The 18,216-nt window shown below is 36.7% G+C and overlaps 2 protein-coding genes across 2 annotated transcripts; both read right to left on the bottom strand.

Annotated features, from left to right (window-relative positions):
- Positions 1–272: 272 nt before the first annotated feature.
- LOC127791573 (protein argonaute 5-like) lies at positions 273–858 on the bottom strand. The gene is made up of 3 exons (XM_052321556.1): positions 729–858; positions 468–639; positions 273–399 (listed from the first exon to the last, which is right to left on the bottom strand). Exons 1-3 carry the CDS (start codon positions 747–749, stop codon positions 302–304), a joined length of 291 nt encoding a protein of 96 aa, XP_052177516.1. The 5' UTR covers positions 750–858; the 3' UTR covers positions 273–301.
- A 7,650-nt stretch (positions 859–8,508) lies between these two features.
- On the bottom strand, positions 8,509–16,967 carry LOC127791568 (protein argonaute MEL1-like). Its single transcript, XM_052321550.1, has 22 exons — positions 16,335–16,967; positions 15,360–15,559; positions 13,861–14,010; positions 13,642–13,775; positions 13,433–13,542; positions 13,184–13,287; positions 12,433–12,568; positions 12,224–12,340; positions 11,960–12,067; positions 11,813–11,872; positions 11,371–11,490; positions 11,119–11,290; positions 10,929–11,050; positions 10,706–10,840; positions 10,489–10,631; positions 10,354–10,416; positions 10,217–10,280; positions 9,712–9,847; positions 9,561–9,634; positions 9,335–9,429; positions 9,211–9,242; positions 8,509–8,996 (listed from the first exon to the last, which is right to left on the bottom strand). Exons 1-22 carry the CDS (start codon positions 16,836–16,838, stop codon positions 8,821–8,823), a joined length of 2,955 nt encoding a protein of 984 aa, XP_052177510.1. The 5' UTR covers positions 16,839–16,967; the 3' UTR covers positions 8,509–8,820.
- Between the last annotated feature and the right edge of the window lie 1,249 nt (positions 16,968–18,216).

The raw sequence follows: 18,216 nt of genomic DNA, 5'->3' as shown, positions 1-18,216 counted from the left end.
ACAAGCTGCATGTGCTCTATATAAACTTCAGTGCTTCGTGGGATGCGAAGAAATGACTTAGCCTAGCAGAAACTGACTTGGAGTCCCTGGGAGGGAGATAGGATACAACTAACTTTACTGCAGCAAGGGAAAGGCCAGTTACGAAGGGTAAGTTAGCTCCGGTACTGTTCAACAACACACTGTTTCTTCCACCAACCTTGTAGGAAAGGTAACACCAGTTTAGGAAAGAGCAAAATCAAGAATTTAGATTTCAAAACATGGAACGGAAGAAACCTTAACATTGATCTTCAATGCAACATTTTCAAGATACTGTTCTTTGCATTTCACAGCTTGCATGGGCTGGCTGACAACACTGGGAGACAATTCCCAGCTCAGTTTCACACACACGCTTTATCCTTCCTGCAAGCAGTAAATTGTCATCAAGAATGCATAATCTCCAAAACTAAAAAGCCCATCTACTGACTTACCATAATTCCCAGTGATATCAGGTAAAATAATAATTAACAACTGAAGATGTTTCCCGGTATGTCCTAGGCTCCTAAGACGTTCAACAGACTGGGAATGAATATCCGAAAGAGTCTTTTCAATTTGGCCAGGATGTGCTGAAGAGATGGGTAATAATGGCGTCGAGCAAAAATCCTTGAAAGAAAATCAAAACAACAATTTTCTTTAGCATTTCAAAATGACTCATCTTACTACATTAATTGCATATATAATGAGAGTCATACCATCCCTTTCCTAACACACATGTTAAGCAAACGGTCACAGAAATTGGAAGCCTCGTTATTCCTTCCTTAGCGATGAGAAGTTCACACACGTCCAAGATTCAACCCTAGCCCCATTAAACATTCTCTGTAGAACCACAACTATCAAGCATCAATAAATGTACTGTGAGAGAAAAGCAAAAACATTTATTATATCTCCGCATTATGGACAGATAGATCCATACAATTTGCCAAGTAGAACAATAATAACAAAAAGTAGGCACACTCTACCAAAACCAACAGACACAAATACAAGAGCCCTATTTCAGACCTACGGTACAAAACAATCATATGACCAGTTAAAGCAATAATTAGAAAACCATCATAGCATCATAAGTATGTGAAATAAGAACAGCAAGGATAGAGGGTCACAAAAGAAAGCATGCCAACAACATATTATAATGATCGGAAAAACCTCCATGGGTAGGTTTGAGTCACTTCCAGCTTGAAGAGTGGGCAAAGACCCAAACCAAATGTTGGTGTTATATCTTTCTATGAAGTATTGAACAACAGAAATGCTGGACACAACTAACATACTATCTTAATTACCTTTGTTTAAATACGGTGTGAACGTCTTTAATCAATAAAATATAGGAGCTTGGAGACGAAGACGTTAGACTGTTGTAGGATATAATAATAAAAAAAAATTCTTAATGGCGTGGACCCGTCTCCAGGCCTTTACTGATTCTGGCTTTTCCGTACGAGAGGCGGCTGCCTGTTGCACCGTCATTCGATTCCACCTCCTTTTCGTCTTTTGGACACGTTCATCTATCTGCACACATCAGAAAGCTGTGACTGTGACTGTGCGCGTTGGTTCCCACTTCCTAGAATAGCTATTCAAAAGAAAGAATTTTTTTTAACAAACGTTCGTGCACTCACCCTTCGTGTGGAAGTTAAAGCGCGGTTTGGTCAGGGTGTATTTGTGGAATTGAATATTTGAGGTGGCAATTATTTTTACAAAATAAATATTATTATATAAGAGTGAGATATTTTCATATTAATATATTATATTATATCATATTATATTATACATTTAATTAATATTAATATAAAAAATATTACTGTTGGACCGAGCGGAAGACTCAACAAGTCAGAATCTCAAACATATTCGGTAGAACAAGAATCATAACAGAAACCATTAGCAATCAACACATAAACCCTAAACAGAAATAAAAGGGCTGAAAAGCAAAACGAGGACACAAGAAATTTACCGTGGTTCACCCGAAATGAGCTACGTCCACGTTGAGCTCAGTAAGGAAGAGCTCACTGCACTATATCGAGTAGGGTTACAAGAATACGAATAAGTAGACTGTACATCAATGGTTCTTCTAACAAAACAGCCTCACAATCACCAAATACAGATTAGAAGCAAACCTAAGAACCAGAGATTACAACGAGAAGAGTAATCTATACAGAGATAAACAGAGCTTACTCAAAACGAAAAACCCTATCCCGATAATCCCCTTCTTTCTCTTTTCTTTCTTTCGATCTTTCTGTGTATCCACCATCCCGAGGCACTGTACCATTTATATGAGATTCGAGCGGCTGGGATTGAGGTTGATAAAGGCAGCATCGATGGTCCTTAGATAATCGTAGAACACGATTAACAGCAAAGGCAGAGAGGACAATCGAGAGAGGTATCGGGCAGAGCAAGGACAATCAAGGGGCGTCGGGTATCAGACGGCGTCTTTAGGTTGCAAGCTGGCCATCCATCAGCCGTCCACATGGACTGCTGAGGATGCCTAAAATGCCCTCCAAAAGACGACAGCGTTTTGATGCTTCACCCACAACAATTACAATAAGTATTGCTCTTAATTATTTAAGTAATTATATCTTCAAAAATTATTAGATACATAAAATGATAAAAAGCAATGCGTAACGCCCCATATTTTTGTAAATTCTAAAATTTTAAAAATAAATAATAATTATTTGAGATTATTACAGAATATCTTGGATTTTAGAGAAAATATTTATTAACGATGTTTTGAGGAAATGAGAAATTAAGATAATTAATTATTTTATTTAGAAGTATTTATAAAAATAATAAAATGGAATTAAATAGTGGATTTCTGGAAAAAATTGGGGTGTAAGTGAAGTGGAAATGGAAGTTCGGGTGTCAGGGAAATTATTCAGGGGGTGCATGTGAAATCAATGGAAGTTGTGGGCGCTGAAATGTAAATTTTGAAAGTGGCTGTGAGTTTACTTTAAGCTTAATAGGGGTACATATATGTTGAAGGCAGGTGCAACGCGGGCGGTCCTTCGCGAGGACAGCCAGGCAGGGGACGCGCGTTCGAGGCGGAGGAAGAACAGGCGTGTGGGTGAAGAATTTGGCTGAATTTTAATCAGCCTCAGACTCCCAAAACGGCGTCATTTTGGGGAGGCTAGCTGCTGGCCATGCGCGGCCCAGCCGCGCCATGTGGCACTCGCTGGTGCTCTCCTCTGCCACTTACCCGTTTTGTTTCTTTTCTGGTTGCCAATTTGCAGCCACGTTTCATGAGAAAAACAAGGGGCAATTGAGGCTATAAATAGGAGAAGATTAAAGATGTGCTTAGTAGTAATTTGTGAAGGGAACCAGAGGCTCTTGAAGGGAGATTCAATACGGTAAGGGTATTTAGAAGCTTTGATTAAGTTAAAGTTTATTTTAATTAGCTAATTTAATGAGTTAGTTAGTTAAATTAATTAGTAAGTTAGTTAATTTAGGGAATGATGTTTAAATTAGTTAATTTAGTCAATTAATTGGCTAACTCAATGTAACCGAATGAATTTAGTTATGGGTTGCTAAATTAGTTTCCTGACATTGCGTTACAAATATTTTTGTTAAGGGATTTGGGTGCGTCAACAATACAAATTATCAGACGGCACGTATCTCGAGGTATGGGTTTAATATACTCTCTATATAAATTACTTTTGTCATGCCTTGCATAAAATGTTGAGGGAGTGCCTAGGCATGAGGCAGTGAATTTCTGACCATGGGAGTCTCGAGATAGGGTATTGGAGAAAACCATTAGAGGCTGCCTAGAGATAGAGTCTTGGTGGACGGGCTTGCATGCATATTGCACTTCATATTTATCTATGGCGTCATGTTTAATAATTTATTGCATTGCATATAACCTTTACTGAGTCCTAGGACTCACCCCTTTCATTCCCACTAACCACACACATAGTTCGTGGTTCGGTAAGGGGAAGACGGTGTATGTCGAAAACCAGCTAAATGATGAGAGTGGCAACCCATGATGGAAATACGGCCTAGTAACTCGTGTGTGTCATGTAATTATTTTGTGATTGTGTTGAACGCTATTTGTATTTCACAGTTGGACTTATTACTTTTAATGAGTAATTTGTGTGAGTAATTGTAATATACCTTAATTGCAGTTTATTAATCCGCTCATAAGGCACATGTCAAATTCGAGACTCGGGTGTCCTTCTATTGCAAATGAGTCTTAGACCTCGAGTTCTCAATGGCCGAAGGCGGTGAAGCCTTGACCCCACCCAAGGTGCCCACTTTATGCTTGAAGCTTGGACCCCACACAGGGCACCCACTTTATGCTTATCCTCATGTTGTTAGGGCATTGCTGGCCTCCAAAGTGAGACCTACTGATATAATTTTAGGTTACGATGACACCCGGTAGTAGGGACGGGGCGTCACACAATGAAAGGCGGAAAGGCGGTCTCAACTTAACTAGGGCGGCCTGGATAAAGGAAATATGGCATTGTAAAAAAAAATGGGACACACTGTATAACCAATCGCAAGTCATTAATTAGAATTTACAAATGGGACAGTTGCCCTCACTTAAAATTGTAGTAAATATAGTGTGTAAAGTTTTAAATTATTTTTTTCTCAAAATTGAAACTCCCTTATATATTAAGCCTTAATCCCTTAAGCTCGAAACCTCATCCTGAAGAGTCTCCCAAATAGAAATCTTCTAATGACTTTGAAAAGTCTTCAAGAAAACCCCTCTTGAAATGTCTTAAACCTTTTAATCCCAAAAACTCATCTTGAAGAGTCTTTGGGCCCAACCCTTAATCCCAAAAACATGAAGACTCTTCAGGGGAGCCTCATTCAATGGATTCTAGGGACATCCTATTATCAAAGGTTTCAAGCTCTCTTGCCTCATCTGCATCATTTTCATCCAAAGAATCAGTCTAGCCACGTATGCCATGTGTCCTATCCTACCACGTGGTCAAGCTATCGAAAGCTATAAATACCTCCTATTTCACACCTAAACCTAACATTTTAGATCCAAACCCATCTAAAGACACGCACCCAAAGCCTCATACAACCCATATTCATTTTGTATTTTGCATCATGGCATCATTTTAGTTTGGCATTAGAAGGCCAAAGCGAGAGAGTTCCCCTTGTGCCTTTTAACTGTTCTTGTGTTATAGACTCATCCGGAGACATCAAGGCATAACACCTCCTAAAGACTCTCTCAACTCTCCTAAAGTCAAACCATCCAAAGACTAACCAGACGAAGACCCATTGTAACACCCAAGATTTTTATAAGAGTAATCTCTTTTAAAGAAGAATACGATGGGTTCAGGATTCAAGAAGAAACAAGTAGATTTCGGGCAAAATATAGGGTATTTTTGGAGATTTTAGGCAAAAGCGTAATTTCTCAAAAATAATTGGAGGTCATTTCGGAGTCAAGAATGGTACCCAAAAGTGAAGGAGCATTGTAAGAATTATTGGAAATAGAGGAATGGCATTTTGAATGCCAAAAGTGGGATTCTCAAAGTTACAAGGGGTAAAAGTGTAATTTATGAAAATCGTGGGCCGAAATGATAAAAGCCAAAAGCTTAGTCATCATGAAGCTAGCAAAAAATCAGCAATTGGCCAATCCCAAATGGCCAAGTGTCCCTCCAAGTGGGACAATCTAATTAGCCACAAATTCTATAAAAAGCCTAAACCCAACCAAAGCAATTCATAAAAATTTGAGGCAAGGTTGGGCCGTGTGAGAGAATTGAAGGTGAGGAGTCTGTCCTTGAGAAATAAGGGGAGATCCTGCAAAAGAAACGAGGTAGATCGGTGAGGGAACGAAGGATATATGAGTCTCGTCGGGAAATCTGCGCGTCGTCGGAATTTGGGCCCAAATCGTCGAAAAACAGTGAGGTAAGTTTCGTTTAATTTTATAATCTTGTAGAGGCAAGAAAAAGGGAGGTATAGGAATAAACAAGAATCGAATCGGAGTTAAAACGAAGGAGAAAAGCCTGAAAAACTGAGCTACAGCGCACCTGCGTTAGAGAAGACATAGTGCATATAACACACGCGCCACTACTGGCCGCGAGTGAGGGCGTGTGGGTCCCCTCCCAAGGGCGCGTGAGAGCGCATGCAGGGTCATTTTTACCTGAAATTTTGTACACTTATACCTTTATTTATTCCCTACAAGCCTATGTAAAAATATTTAACTTTAGTTTTACAAAATATTGTGTTTTATGCAAAACAGCCTAACCGACAATCGTGAACAATACCGGGTCAGGTAACTTTGGTAGGTGACTCCTCCTCTTTGAACTCTTACATCTCTTACATGTTGTACTTTCATTCGGGTGGTTTGCATATCATTTAATACCATTGGTTCTCATTTTTATACACTTGGACATACATCACTACATTCATGGCTAGTGGCATTAAGATGGGTTGTATCATGTACGTGGTCTAGGACCACACCATCCCAAGTCAGGAATGGCTATGGCTCTTTGATAACATGATGGCCAGTGGGGGTGATTGTAACACCCTGGCGTCACTACCATCGGGTTACTTCACGACATACTGCATAATACATTTGCACACACCTCCAATACTGAATTATCCACTTAGATATCACTATCTAACTTGGGTGTTTCATACTTCTGGAACATTCCACGTTCCAGGTGCAGTAAGTGTTTCAGGTACCCAGGAGCAAATAAAGGTAAAGAGAAAACGACTACCTAATGTTTCTCTTATTTTGTTTACGTTCCAACAAATAAAGTTATTGTAATCAAGCTACTAAATGACCGTTTAAATCTATGACAAATTTTTATTCGAATGTTTTGTAAAATTAACTATACGAAAATACTAAAAATTGAAGCATGGTAAGCCTTTAAGCAATCTTGTGATATATTTATGTTCCTATTCAAAATTTCAAAGAAAAGCAATATACACAGGACTATTTGTATTAACTCTTATTTTCTCTTTTGACTTTGGAAGGTCACTTTTATAATAATATCATGTATGTATTATTTTCTTTATTCAAGTCCCTAAAAGGAGTATCCTTAAAATCACCACTTATGAAAGACTCATGGTTCAAAATGTCATGTGTTGGACACTTACATGTCAAACACTTAATAAATAAACACGTTCTCTCAGAAAGTAAAACCCTTCTTCGTGGTGTCATTCTGACTACTTGAATACGTAAAACATGAAATAACATGAAAGACCAAGGCACAAGTTGCAACGTATTCTTCTTGAAGGTTACAAATTTATACCTCATATTTATCTAAAATCTTCCTAACACGCTTCTCTAGACTTGAAATTTAAAGACATTTAAATGCCACTAGGAAATGAAAAAAACATTAACGAGTTAATTAACGCCTCCTATTCTTAAATCTCAAAACTAATGCGTTAAAATCGATTCTAGAATTTACGGGGCATTACACCCATAGTCTCTAGGAATCCAAGCTCTCGAAGACCCTTCAACCCAATAGCCATCCGAAGACTTGGTGCATCCTTTTCGCTCTTCCAAATAATAGATCAACCCGAGACTTGATGCATCCTTTTCGCTCTTCCAAATAATAGATCAACCCGAGACTTGAGGACTCTGCTCTCCCAAATAACAGATTAAGAAATCCTTTGCCAAACACTAGTATCACTTGACGACATAGACCTAATTATTTTCTAAAAAATATAATTTTTAATTATTGTATTCCAACAACAATAGCTCGTATTACACACATAAAAAAAATAAAAATTTATTAGATGACATTTAACAATTATGATTTAATTTTTAACCCTTTTAGACAAAATTTTAAGTAAAAATAAATTTTGCTATAGTCAATGTTTTATCCATTCTCATGGTCATGTCACAACCTTCGAGAATTTAGAATAATCTTTTAGCTATTCTCAATGTTTACATTGGTTAAGTTTGTGATATACTTTAGCTTCACTCTTAATTATGAGTCATCATTGTTGACCTTTAATTTTGTTCTACTAACCATTCTTCCTTATTGAATAATAAAAAAAAATTATGATCTTGATAAAATTTAAAATCTCTTCTAATTAATTTAAAATCAGTAAACCTTGTGAATATATTAACTGCCTAATAAAGAATTATTGTTTTGCAAAGAGCGCATATTATTGCAACGAATATACAAATAATGCAACACTTATCAACCACGAAAACAGAATTATTTGCCATTATATTTCATAATCATCCAACAAATCAAAAAGAGACTACTTATGATTTCTGTAATGCAGAACAATACGATTTTTTTCATTAAAAAACACAAAGAAAATGGAATATATTGTTTAAACATTTATTCATATTGATGACGAATGCTGTTTTAATAAGGCTCCATGGAAACAGATTGATTACAGAATTAAGATTTTCTAGTAAATAAGGATGAAACCAGAATTTCAACATCCTTACCCACTAAAACGCATAATACGGTACATTAACAAAGGTACTTTTCTTAAAAACGATTCCCAATCATGACGATGGTGATGGTAAAAATGACATTTGATAAACAGAAACCAGTAGAACAACAGAAATCAAACAAGCATGTGCCGTATATTAACTTTAGTGTTTCTTGGGATGCTAACAAATGGCTCAACCAAGCAAAACTGACTTGGAGTCCCTGGAAGGGAGACAGGGGACCTTGGATTGAAGAAATTTATAAACCATCAGAACTTAGATATAAAATACCCTCCCTCCATCAGGGAAGAATTCGCCTAAAACAAGACACTTCCAACCCAATGTCAATGTCAAAAGCCAAAAGAACCCGCCTGGCCTGGCTGCCTGTGTCCGAATTAAAACCCACAAAACATGCAACATAGCATATATATATATATATATATCCCAACTCAACAGTAAAACATCACGTCTTTCACATTTTCCTTGATTGAAGGAAGTTGTCGTACCGCCACGTTCCGATCCCTGCTGCTGGTCTCTCCACCAGTTGATCCACTATCAGATGCATCACCTTCAATATAGTAGCGTGCACGAAAAGCTGCCAGATGGGCATAATATGCCGGAGGAACTACAAAAGTTGGATATAACATTGGGAGTCAACCAACAGATGATATTTAAAACAGAAAATGAAAAAAAAAACGAAAGAAAAGAAAGAAAACAGGTATACACACATACAGATAAGATATAGATTTCGGCCAAAGTAGGTCATCCCACAACACAAATTTTGAATTTTATTTTATATCTAAAAGAGTTTTACTAAATATCAATGAAGAACCCCCTACCAATAGAAACTGATCGGGTGCACCTTGCATACCTGCAAGAAAAGGCAAAAAATATTACTCATCCTCGACCTCCAAAACAAAATAAATGACAGAAAAACCCAGCAATTCAGGAAAGGAACAGTACGTGTAACACAAGTTGTTCGTCAGAATTTGTAAAGCATCAGCATTGAATCCATTCTCATCATAAAGCACATGGTAGTGCGTAGGTCGGCTTGTTCCCTACACAAACATAATATAGCAAATGACAAAAATAAATATTATCACAGCAGCAAAGGCAATAAGCCTCCCCTCAGATTGATTACATTTGACCACCAAACCAGTAATAAAACCAAAGCAGACAACCACCATACCATAATACCAGCATGACTGCATAAGAAGAAATCAAACTGACTGGGGTGACAAATTTGTCGGTCCACAACCGTTCCTGCAAGCCAAAAACATTAACAGGCCCGATTAAGCAAAAATAGCACAAGTGCTTACACTGATAAATATTGTACAAACCTGGTAAAATATTGCCACTCCTGTCGGTGGATCTGCGATCCCCATGTTGAGCAGGAAAGAGACGGGTATGATGTCTCTTTTGTACCACCACAAAAGTAACTCGTGGCAGATATCGTTCTTCTAAAGACACGCAAGCCTGGAAAATTGCATTTTTACTAAGGGGCATATTAAAAGACATTACAATACAAAAAAAAAAAAGCTGCAAAAGTTCCCAGAAGAAATTACAACAAACCAAATATTAAGAACACACATAAAGATAACTAACAGCTGAAGTAAATAACATGCAAATCTCATGAATAGAGCACAAAGAAAAATCAAACAGCCTGCCAAAACAAACGAGTCGTGTGATTACTAGAAAAATCAGTTAGAGAAAAACATTCTTAAACATTGACCACAAATGGACCTCAAGCATACACATTTAAAGAGAGAAAATCATACTACAACCAACAGTCAACCCTATTATAATGGTGTCCAAGTGAACCAATTCTCAAGCAATAAGGTGAACCTGTCTAATGGCATCCATCTCATGTAACAGAACTTGGTTGAATTGTCCTTCACTAACACCATCTCTGCATTGAAACAAGTAGTGTGAGAAACGCTTAATAAGATAAGGCTTTTAATCACATTAAACAAGCCCTTGACCTGTAGAATATGATTCTCGCAGGTTTCCGATTAGTTGATCGGAAATGCGCAATTAATAGTTCCCTGCAAAAGATTGGAATTTAAAGTCAAACCATATGCCAGATTTACCACATGTACCAATAACAGATATTTTACCTAATCATGCCACTGTGAATCTTTCCTCTGCGAGGATCCTCATGGGTCTTATAAAGGTCCTGAATAATTTCTTCCCTATGTGGTTGTGCAGAAACCAATCCTCGGTACTTCGTAACTTGTGGCCAGTCCATCGATGCCACCACCTGTAACACGTTCTTTTTAACAAAAACAAATTTAATGTCAAAAGAAAAAGACACAAATGCAGGACACAACTTACTGCAGCAATGGAAGGACTAGAATCCTCTCCAGGTTGAGGATGAGTCACATCAGCACCAAATATTATGGTGGGTGTATCAGTTACGAAGGGTAAGTTAGCTGCGGTATTCAACAACACACTGTTTCTTCCACCAACCTTGTAGGAAAGGTAACACCAGTTTAGGAACAGCAAAATCAAGAATTTAGGTATAAAACGGCATTTCAAAACATGGAACGGAAGAAACCTTAACATTGATCTTCAATGCAACATTTTCAAGATACTGTTCTTTGCATTTCACAGCTTGCATGGGCTGACAACACTGGGAGACAATTCCCAGCTCAGTTTCACACACACGCTTTATCTTTCCTGCAAGCAGTAAATTGTCATCAAGAATGCATAATCTCCAAAACTAAACAGCCCCTCTACTGACTTACCATAATTCCCAGTGACATCAGGCAAAATAATAATTAACAACTGAAGATGTTTCCCAGTATGTCCTAGGCTCCTAAGACGTTCAACAGACTGGGAATGAATATCCGAAAGAGTCTTTTCAATTTGGCCAGGATGTGCTGAAGAGAAGGGTAATAATGGCGTCGAGGAAAAATCCTTGAAAGAAAATCAAAACAACAACTTTCTTTAGCATTCAAAATGACAAATCTTACTACATTGCATAATGAGAGTCTTACCATCCCTTTCCTAACACACATGTCAAGCAAACGGTCACAGAAATTAGAAGCCTCGTTATTTCTTAGTCTTGAGAAGTTCACACACGTCCAAAATTCAACCCTAGCCCCATTAAACATTCTCTGTACAACCACAACGATCAAGCATTAATAAATATACTGTGAGAGAAAAGCAAAAACATTTATTAGATCTCCACATGAGACTATCATACGGACAGATCAATACAATTTGCCAAGTAGAACAATAACAAGAAGTAGGCACACTCTACCTAAACCAACTGACACAAATATAAGAGCACTATTTCAGACCTACGGTACAAAACTATCATCACCAGTTAAAGCAATAATCAGGAAACCATCACAGCATCACCAGTATGCAAAATAAGAACAGCAAGATAGAGGGTAACAAAAGAAAGCATGCAAACAAAGGATCCAACGACTAAACCTTGTCAATCATGTTCCAAGCGCCAACCCGTGGAGCTTCTTGGGATCCCTCATACTGGATCTGTACCAACCATATAAAAGTGTGGAGTGAAAACTTGCAAATAAATGTGGTCATGGATATAAGTGTGCAAAGACAAAGAGAAGTTACCATGGGAGCGGGAAGAACTCGAGCTTGAATTGATGTAAGTTCAGTGCCTACATTAACCCCAAATCCTCTAGCTACCTCATCAGAATTGTAATCATTCTGCCTAACCATCTGTAGGAGATTTTGTGTTCACAACTTTAAAGACTTGTACACCAAGGCAAGAGGAATTGCACCAATACATATTACAGGCCCAATATAATATAGAATTCATGATTTCTGATAACTCCAAGAACAAAAAACAAGGAAAAGGTTCTAAGCATATTATACCTTGCAAATACTTGCTTCCCTATCATGAGGACGCTGGCATGTTGCCCGTAACAGAGCAGTGACCTGCTTCTCTTTCAACTTTTTGGAGTATCTCTGGCCATCAACAATTCTACATAGCTGTAGAAAATCAAAACAACAATTTTAACATGTCAAAGGATGAAATCGGATACTACTGCAACAAAACAACATATTATAATGAGCAGAAAAACCTCCATGGGTAGGTACACAGGCTTTGAGTCACTTCCAGCTTGAAGAGCAGGCAAAGACCCAAACCTAATGTTGGTGTTATATCTTTCTTTGAAGTATTGAACAACAGATACTTTTTTGCCAGTGTCATCGGTAAACCTATCTCAAGATTACAACCGTTAAGACAGAAATAAGGAAGAAAAGGTGACCATCAAAAGACCATGTTGCCATGAATATAGCTAATATAGCACATATTGAATCAAAACACGTATGGGAGCAAAACCTAGTACTTTTCATATCAAAATCAGGTAAAGAACAAATTAGAAAACAATTTTTGAAGCACATTATCATCGAAATCGCTTTAAAAAGCAATTTATACCACATATGAGATAGAACAATAACAGAGATAAGAAGGCAAAAAACAAATTATCCAAGGTAACACCAATACAATGTTCAACCTGGGCTATATTTCATAGAAACAAAATGTAATGCCAAATGTAACCAACTATTCAGAGAAACAAATATTTGTATGAATGCGAAGTGATATATATATATCAACAGATAAATTTGCCTACCAAAAACGACCCATATATTCTTAAATAAATATATATATACATCCCAATGAAATGTGTGCCCAACTTCTTCTATATTGGCAAATTACTTTGTGCTCGACATTTTAATCCAAAACCAGAAAATGTTTACACCATCTAATTGTTGTCTCTAACTAATATCATAATAAACGAGTCCAGTGTCGAAGAAAAGAGGGAAACTCACGTTAATTGACTAGTTGGTATACCCGACACACCAGATATTTTGTACTTCCTTACATCCTGTCTGTGTGTAACTACTACCTTAACACCTTTCATTGCTTTCTTGACCTGCAAAATCATACCCAAACTAAGAGAAAAGAGGAATACAAGGCCAGTTGGTAACATGCCATTATAAGCTGTGGGCACGGAACACATTCTTGAAAGCAAAACAATGGAGATTGCACACCACACAGGAACAGATAGTAACAAATACCTTAACACGATCTTGATCGGACAGTGGCCTAGTAATATCTCTAATATTAAAATATTTTCCAACAAAATCAGTAACCAGAATTGGTTCATAGAACGCTCTGGCAGATACATCTGCAGCGAGAAAAAAAAAAAGAAAGAAAAAAGATGTGCTTCAGGGGAAAAAAATTGCACATGTCAAAAAGAAATACTAAAATTATAACAAGTTCATACCAATATTAAGAGAAAGACCCATCTGGGTAGGTCGAAGGCTTTGATAGAAACCTTTCCAATACTCTAAGCCATCACCAAGACTGCCACCCTCACCTAGACTGGGGTGAAAGAAAGATCGTCCCACAACCGAATACCTAAAAAAGGGTATTGCCATATAGTAATGGGATAAACAACCAACAGAAAGAAAATCTATTTCTTTGCAAGACAAACAGGACTCACTTGTTGGAAGGCCGTGATCTCAGAGCCACATCAAGAACCTGTATGGTGTCCTGGGGAGAATCCAGACATCGACCACGTATGAACTCTTGTAATTGATAAATTTCAGCTTTTGCAGCAAATTTTATTGCCACCTTGAACTCACGTTCCCTCCTGCATTAAAATAAGAATACAAGTCAGCCACCAATATTCAAACCCATGTAAGCTCAAAAATTACAGTGAACCTTCAAAAACAATATTAGTAAATAAACAAATTTTGCCAGAAGACAACTTTGGAGATAATAAACCTGAATACAAAAATAACCATTGCAGAGAGCGGAGCATCTTGGCTTAAAACCACCCATTAATCATCCAAAAAGATGAAAAAACTAATAAGAACATTCCAGATAAATCAAAAGACAGTTAAAATAATAACCCAAGCAAAGACTTATATGCAATAGTGAAATTCCACTAAAACTAAAACACATATAGAACTATAATACTAGCACTGTTGTATAACACTGTTAGACACAAGAAGAACAAAATGTGCAAGATATGGGCAGCAAAAATATTATTATGAGGATCAAGTGGTCTTCCAATAAAAGGTGCTAAAGAAACTCAGACTAAGGGTAAAAGGAACAGAATAACTCTTGTTCCAAATGAAATATGTGAGACACAATTAAGCTAGTTCAGTTATGGAAAAGAAAACTAAAAGCAACCACGATAAAAAGAGAAAATATGAAGAAATTTCTCCAAAAATAGGTAACCGGTGAACAAGGAAAACATCATGAACTCTTGAATTTTATATTATTTCTAGAGGACTTCCAAAAATATAGATGGCCTCAATTATTTGGATTGCAAGTTCGTTCCGTGGTCTATTATATTTTCCTTCTAAAATTAAAATTATTATAAAAACATTTCTTATACATCATGTTAACTCATGAAGAATCTTAAAATTCCATTAGATAAATTAGCTAGACTTTCACTATCATATAAACTGGTCAAAGAATAAACATAACAAAACATTATCCATAATAAACTAAACATAAAAATCTAAAAACAAAGCAACAATGATCACAATTTCATTATTCCAAGTATTTAACAATATTTAAGCATTATGCAGGTTATTTGGTTGTTCCTATCTATATTTCTTATACAAAAAAGATAAATTTTATCATCACACCTAACAAGAGCAGATGTACTCATCTTCCAACAACATGTACCACGTAATTCACCTCATAGATTCTTCTGTGTTTTGTTAATTACATCAAACGAAAACAGAAGATAAAGACAACAATTGACAATAAAATCAAACAAACCTACCACTTTAAGAAAAAAAATTATAATCAAAAATACAATAAACTTATCGTATGAAGCACAGGCAAAGAGAAGCTGACAAAATCCACAATAATTTGGCAATGCACATGTAAATTAGGTATTTTACCTGCATTTCACAAATTAATCAAACTCAACCATAAAACCACTGTCAGCAACATATAACAATGAAAAAGAAGGTAATTTACCTAGAGGGCACGTCATTGTCAACTAGCTTCACAACAAATTCTTTTGAGGAGAAAGGCAAAGCACCTGGAGTATACAAGCTCTTACTCCCATCATAGGCTATTTGCCTGTTGCCCAAGTGTGATGCACGGTACATTGTAACCAGCTGATTGACAATATCCCTGCAAACTTTCTTCGATATCACTTCTGGACTGATTGTTACCTACTCCATGGAATGAGATCCGCCAAAATAATTAAGTTACATCAAATGAGAGATGAATCTAGAAAAGACAGCCAAAACAAAACACACAATTTAGATCCTACTTATTTAGAGCACTTAGAATGGACCACAAAATCAGGTGCACAATAGAAACTAAGAAATTAAAAATCACAAATACTAAATGACGGGCCAGAACAATAACCCAAAATTAAATTTCCACTTTTTTCAGAATTTTACCCACAGGCCTGTATTACATTATAAGGTTGCAAAACATTTGTGTGACATCGGAAACAGTTGTCAGAAAACAGAGTACGGGAGTCGAAAATAAATGACTCATCCAATTCCAACTTCAAAACCATAAATTAATGTCCCGTCTTACCAAACATTAAAAAAGTGAATATAACTACACCAATAATAACGCATAAACATGGTTGGATGGTTAAAGCTAAATATAAATAGCAAGAACTCGAAATATGTGCATGTATTTAGCTGCAGTGATAGCATAAAATGGGTACATACGGCTCGTTCCACAGAGCTAAAAAGAAGAAAAAATAGACACAGCGAAGAAACCATGAGAGAAACAGTTTAAAAACCCATTAGAACATTAAAGGCTGGATCAAGCCCGAACGGACATGCTTTCAGATATACGATTCAGCAATTTAAGTTAAAACGGAAGTCAAACAGGTACAACGTATCGGATGCATACAAAGTGTTGAAAGTACTAACGCCAACAGATACACTTGTAATTGAAACGATATCAAGGGTTTAGCGTTCTTACATCGTAATGATGTAGATCCTTGTCGACGACATTAACCAGAAAGTGATTGGCGCGGACAACACATTTGGTGCCCACGGTACCGAAACCAGGCCTAGCCGGTGGGCGAACAGATTTGGAAGACGACGGAGGCAGCTGAGACGGTGCTTGAATCTCTTGTGACGGTGGAGCCGGTTGTTGAGCAGGTGTCCCCGGCTGAGAAGCCGGCGGCTGGGAGGGCCCAGTTTGAATCGTCATCTTTCGCTCCATCTCCCCAGCGAGGGACGCGGCAGTAGGACCGGTGGAAGGGCCAGCTATCGATGACGACGATGGAAATCCAGGATGGGGAGCCACATTCGAAGGAGGCTGCCTCGTCGGCGGAGGCCCGGGCTGGTACGGCGCCGATCCGCCCCTGCCACCGGCACTTCTTCCTCCACCGCGATGCTGGCCTTGTCCTTGGCCTCGGCCTCGGCCTCTGCCGCCCCCTCGGCCCCCAGCGCCGCCTCCGCTATGTCCTCGGCCTGACATTTTGAAGGATAACTGTAGACAGAGAAGGATGAAACGTAGGAAAGAGTGATATCAGTGAAAGAATCGCTCGGACTGTCTGTTTATATACAGATGGCGATAAAGCACTACCGAACGTGACGGAGTTGGGCTCGAAACATGTGAGAGAATGCCGCGGCGGGATTTTTATGGACATTGGCGGGATTTTACGGACAAGTTTGCCCCTGCCCCTTAGGTAATATATTAAATTGACAACTAAATTTATATTTTGTCTAATATCTATTACCTACCATATATGTTTCAAATGTTGGTCAATAAATTAATTTCTCTCAGTGCTTTTATATATTTGCTAATAAAAACTGAATTGATCTCCAATTTATAGTGAGCAATAATTTCAATATTATCTTAAGCTTTATTTATAAAAAATAAAAGCTATATTTTATTTTTTAATTTTTTACTTTCACAAATATAAGACAACAAAATTATTATTATAAATTAATCAATTAATTTTTTTCCACAATATTTTTTAATTCATAGGGGAGCTCAAATTAGCAATACAAAAGGTGAAGAAATAGCATATAAATGGAATATAATCTTATATCAAATTCATCTATTTTAAATGGGAACGAGAGCGCTATGTTATTTATAGAAATTATAAAATAAAAAATAATTAGACAAATTAAGTGTAGGGTTTCAACGAAAAATTGAAAGAGATAAATAATACAATGAAAATTGAGATAAAACAATCGGGCTTAATTTTTAGTTGAGAAATCAAGAATTTTGGGTTTTATTAAAATAAATACTCATTAGTTAAACCAATGAACCTTTAAGTAAGTTAACAAATTATCCATGGCATCCAACTAGTGCAATTGAATGCTAAATTGATAAATAGTTTCAGTTAGATGCTAACATAATAAAATTGTATAAACTAACATCAATTTTTTAAATCAATAAATAAGAAGAAAAATAAGTTGCATTTTAAATTTTTTATACCAATACAATTATACATCATGTTTGCTATTTAATGTTTATGATAATAATATAACATAATTACACTATGAATTAAGATAAACGCAAAGATGAGATCATCTCATACGTAAATTATTGACAATTTACAAGATAGGTTGCAAATTATTAAAAATAATTAATTAGTATTTTCATCGATTATTCAAATATTAACTCTCACCCTATTATAAAGGGAACACACACAAATATTATAGAATCTATTAAATATTTAAAGATCTTATACTTCAAATATATTTGTCACGATATTCTTCTTAATCATGAAATAATATTTCACTAAAACATGATAAATTTGCATTTCAAACAAGTATATTTGTGACGATCCATATAATTTTGTTTAGATATTGAATATAAATGTACAGTTAATTATTATTAATGG

The sequence above is a fragment of the Diospyros lotus genome, chromosome 1 (assembly GCF_014633365.1).
Source record: "Diospyros lotus cultivar Yz01 chromosome 1, ASM1463336v1, whole genome shotgun sequence".
Taxonomy (NCBI): Eukaryota; Viridiplantae; Streptophyta; class Magnoliopsida; order Ericales; family Ebenaceae; genus Diospyros; species Diospyros lotus.
This window is presented reverse-complemented; position numbering and strand designations above follow the sequence as displayed.

Excerpts from the sequence above, each read along its gene's own strand:
- LOC127791568 (XM_052321550.1), bottom strand. The coding sequence starts at position 16,838 with ATGTCAGGCCGAGGACATAGCGGAGGCGGCGCTGGGGGCCGAGGGGGC. Across the intron at positions 13,288-13,432 it reads CCGATCAAGATCGTGTTAAG|GTCAAGAAAGCAATGAAAGG; the intron begins GTATTTGTTACT and ends ATGATTTTGCAG. Across the intron at positions 11,051-11,118 it reads TGATGTCACTGGGAATTATG|GAAAGATAAAGCGTGTGTGT; the intron begins GTAAGTCAGTAG and ends TACTGCTTGCAG.
- LOC127791573 (XM_052321556.1), bottom strand. The coding sequence starts at position 749 with ATGTGTGTTAGGAAAGGGATG. Across the intron at positions 640-728 it reads TGTGTGTTAGGAAAGGGATG|GATTTTTGCTCGACGCCATT; the intron begins GTATGACTCTCA and ends TTTTCTTTCAAG. Across the intron at positions 400-467 it reads TGATATCACTGGGAATTATG|GAAGGATAAAGCGTGTGTGT; the intron begins GTAAGTCAGTAG and ends TACTGCTTGCAG.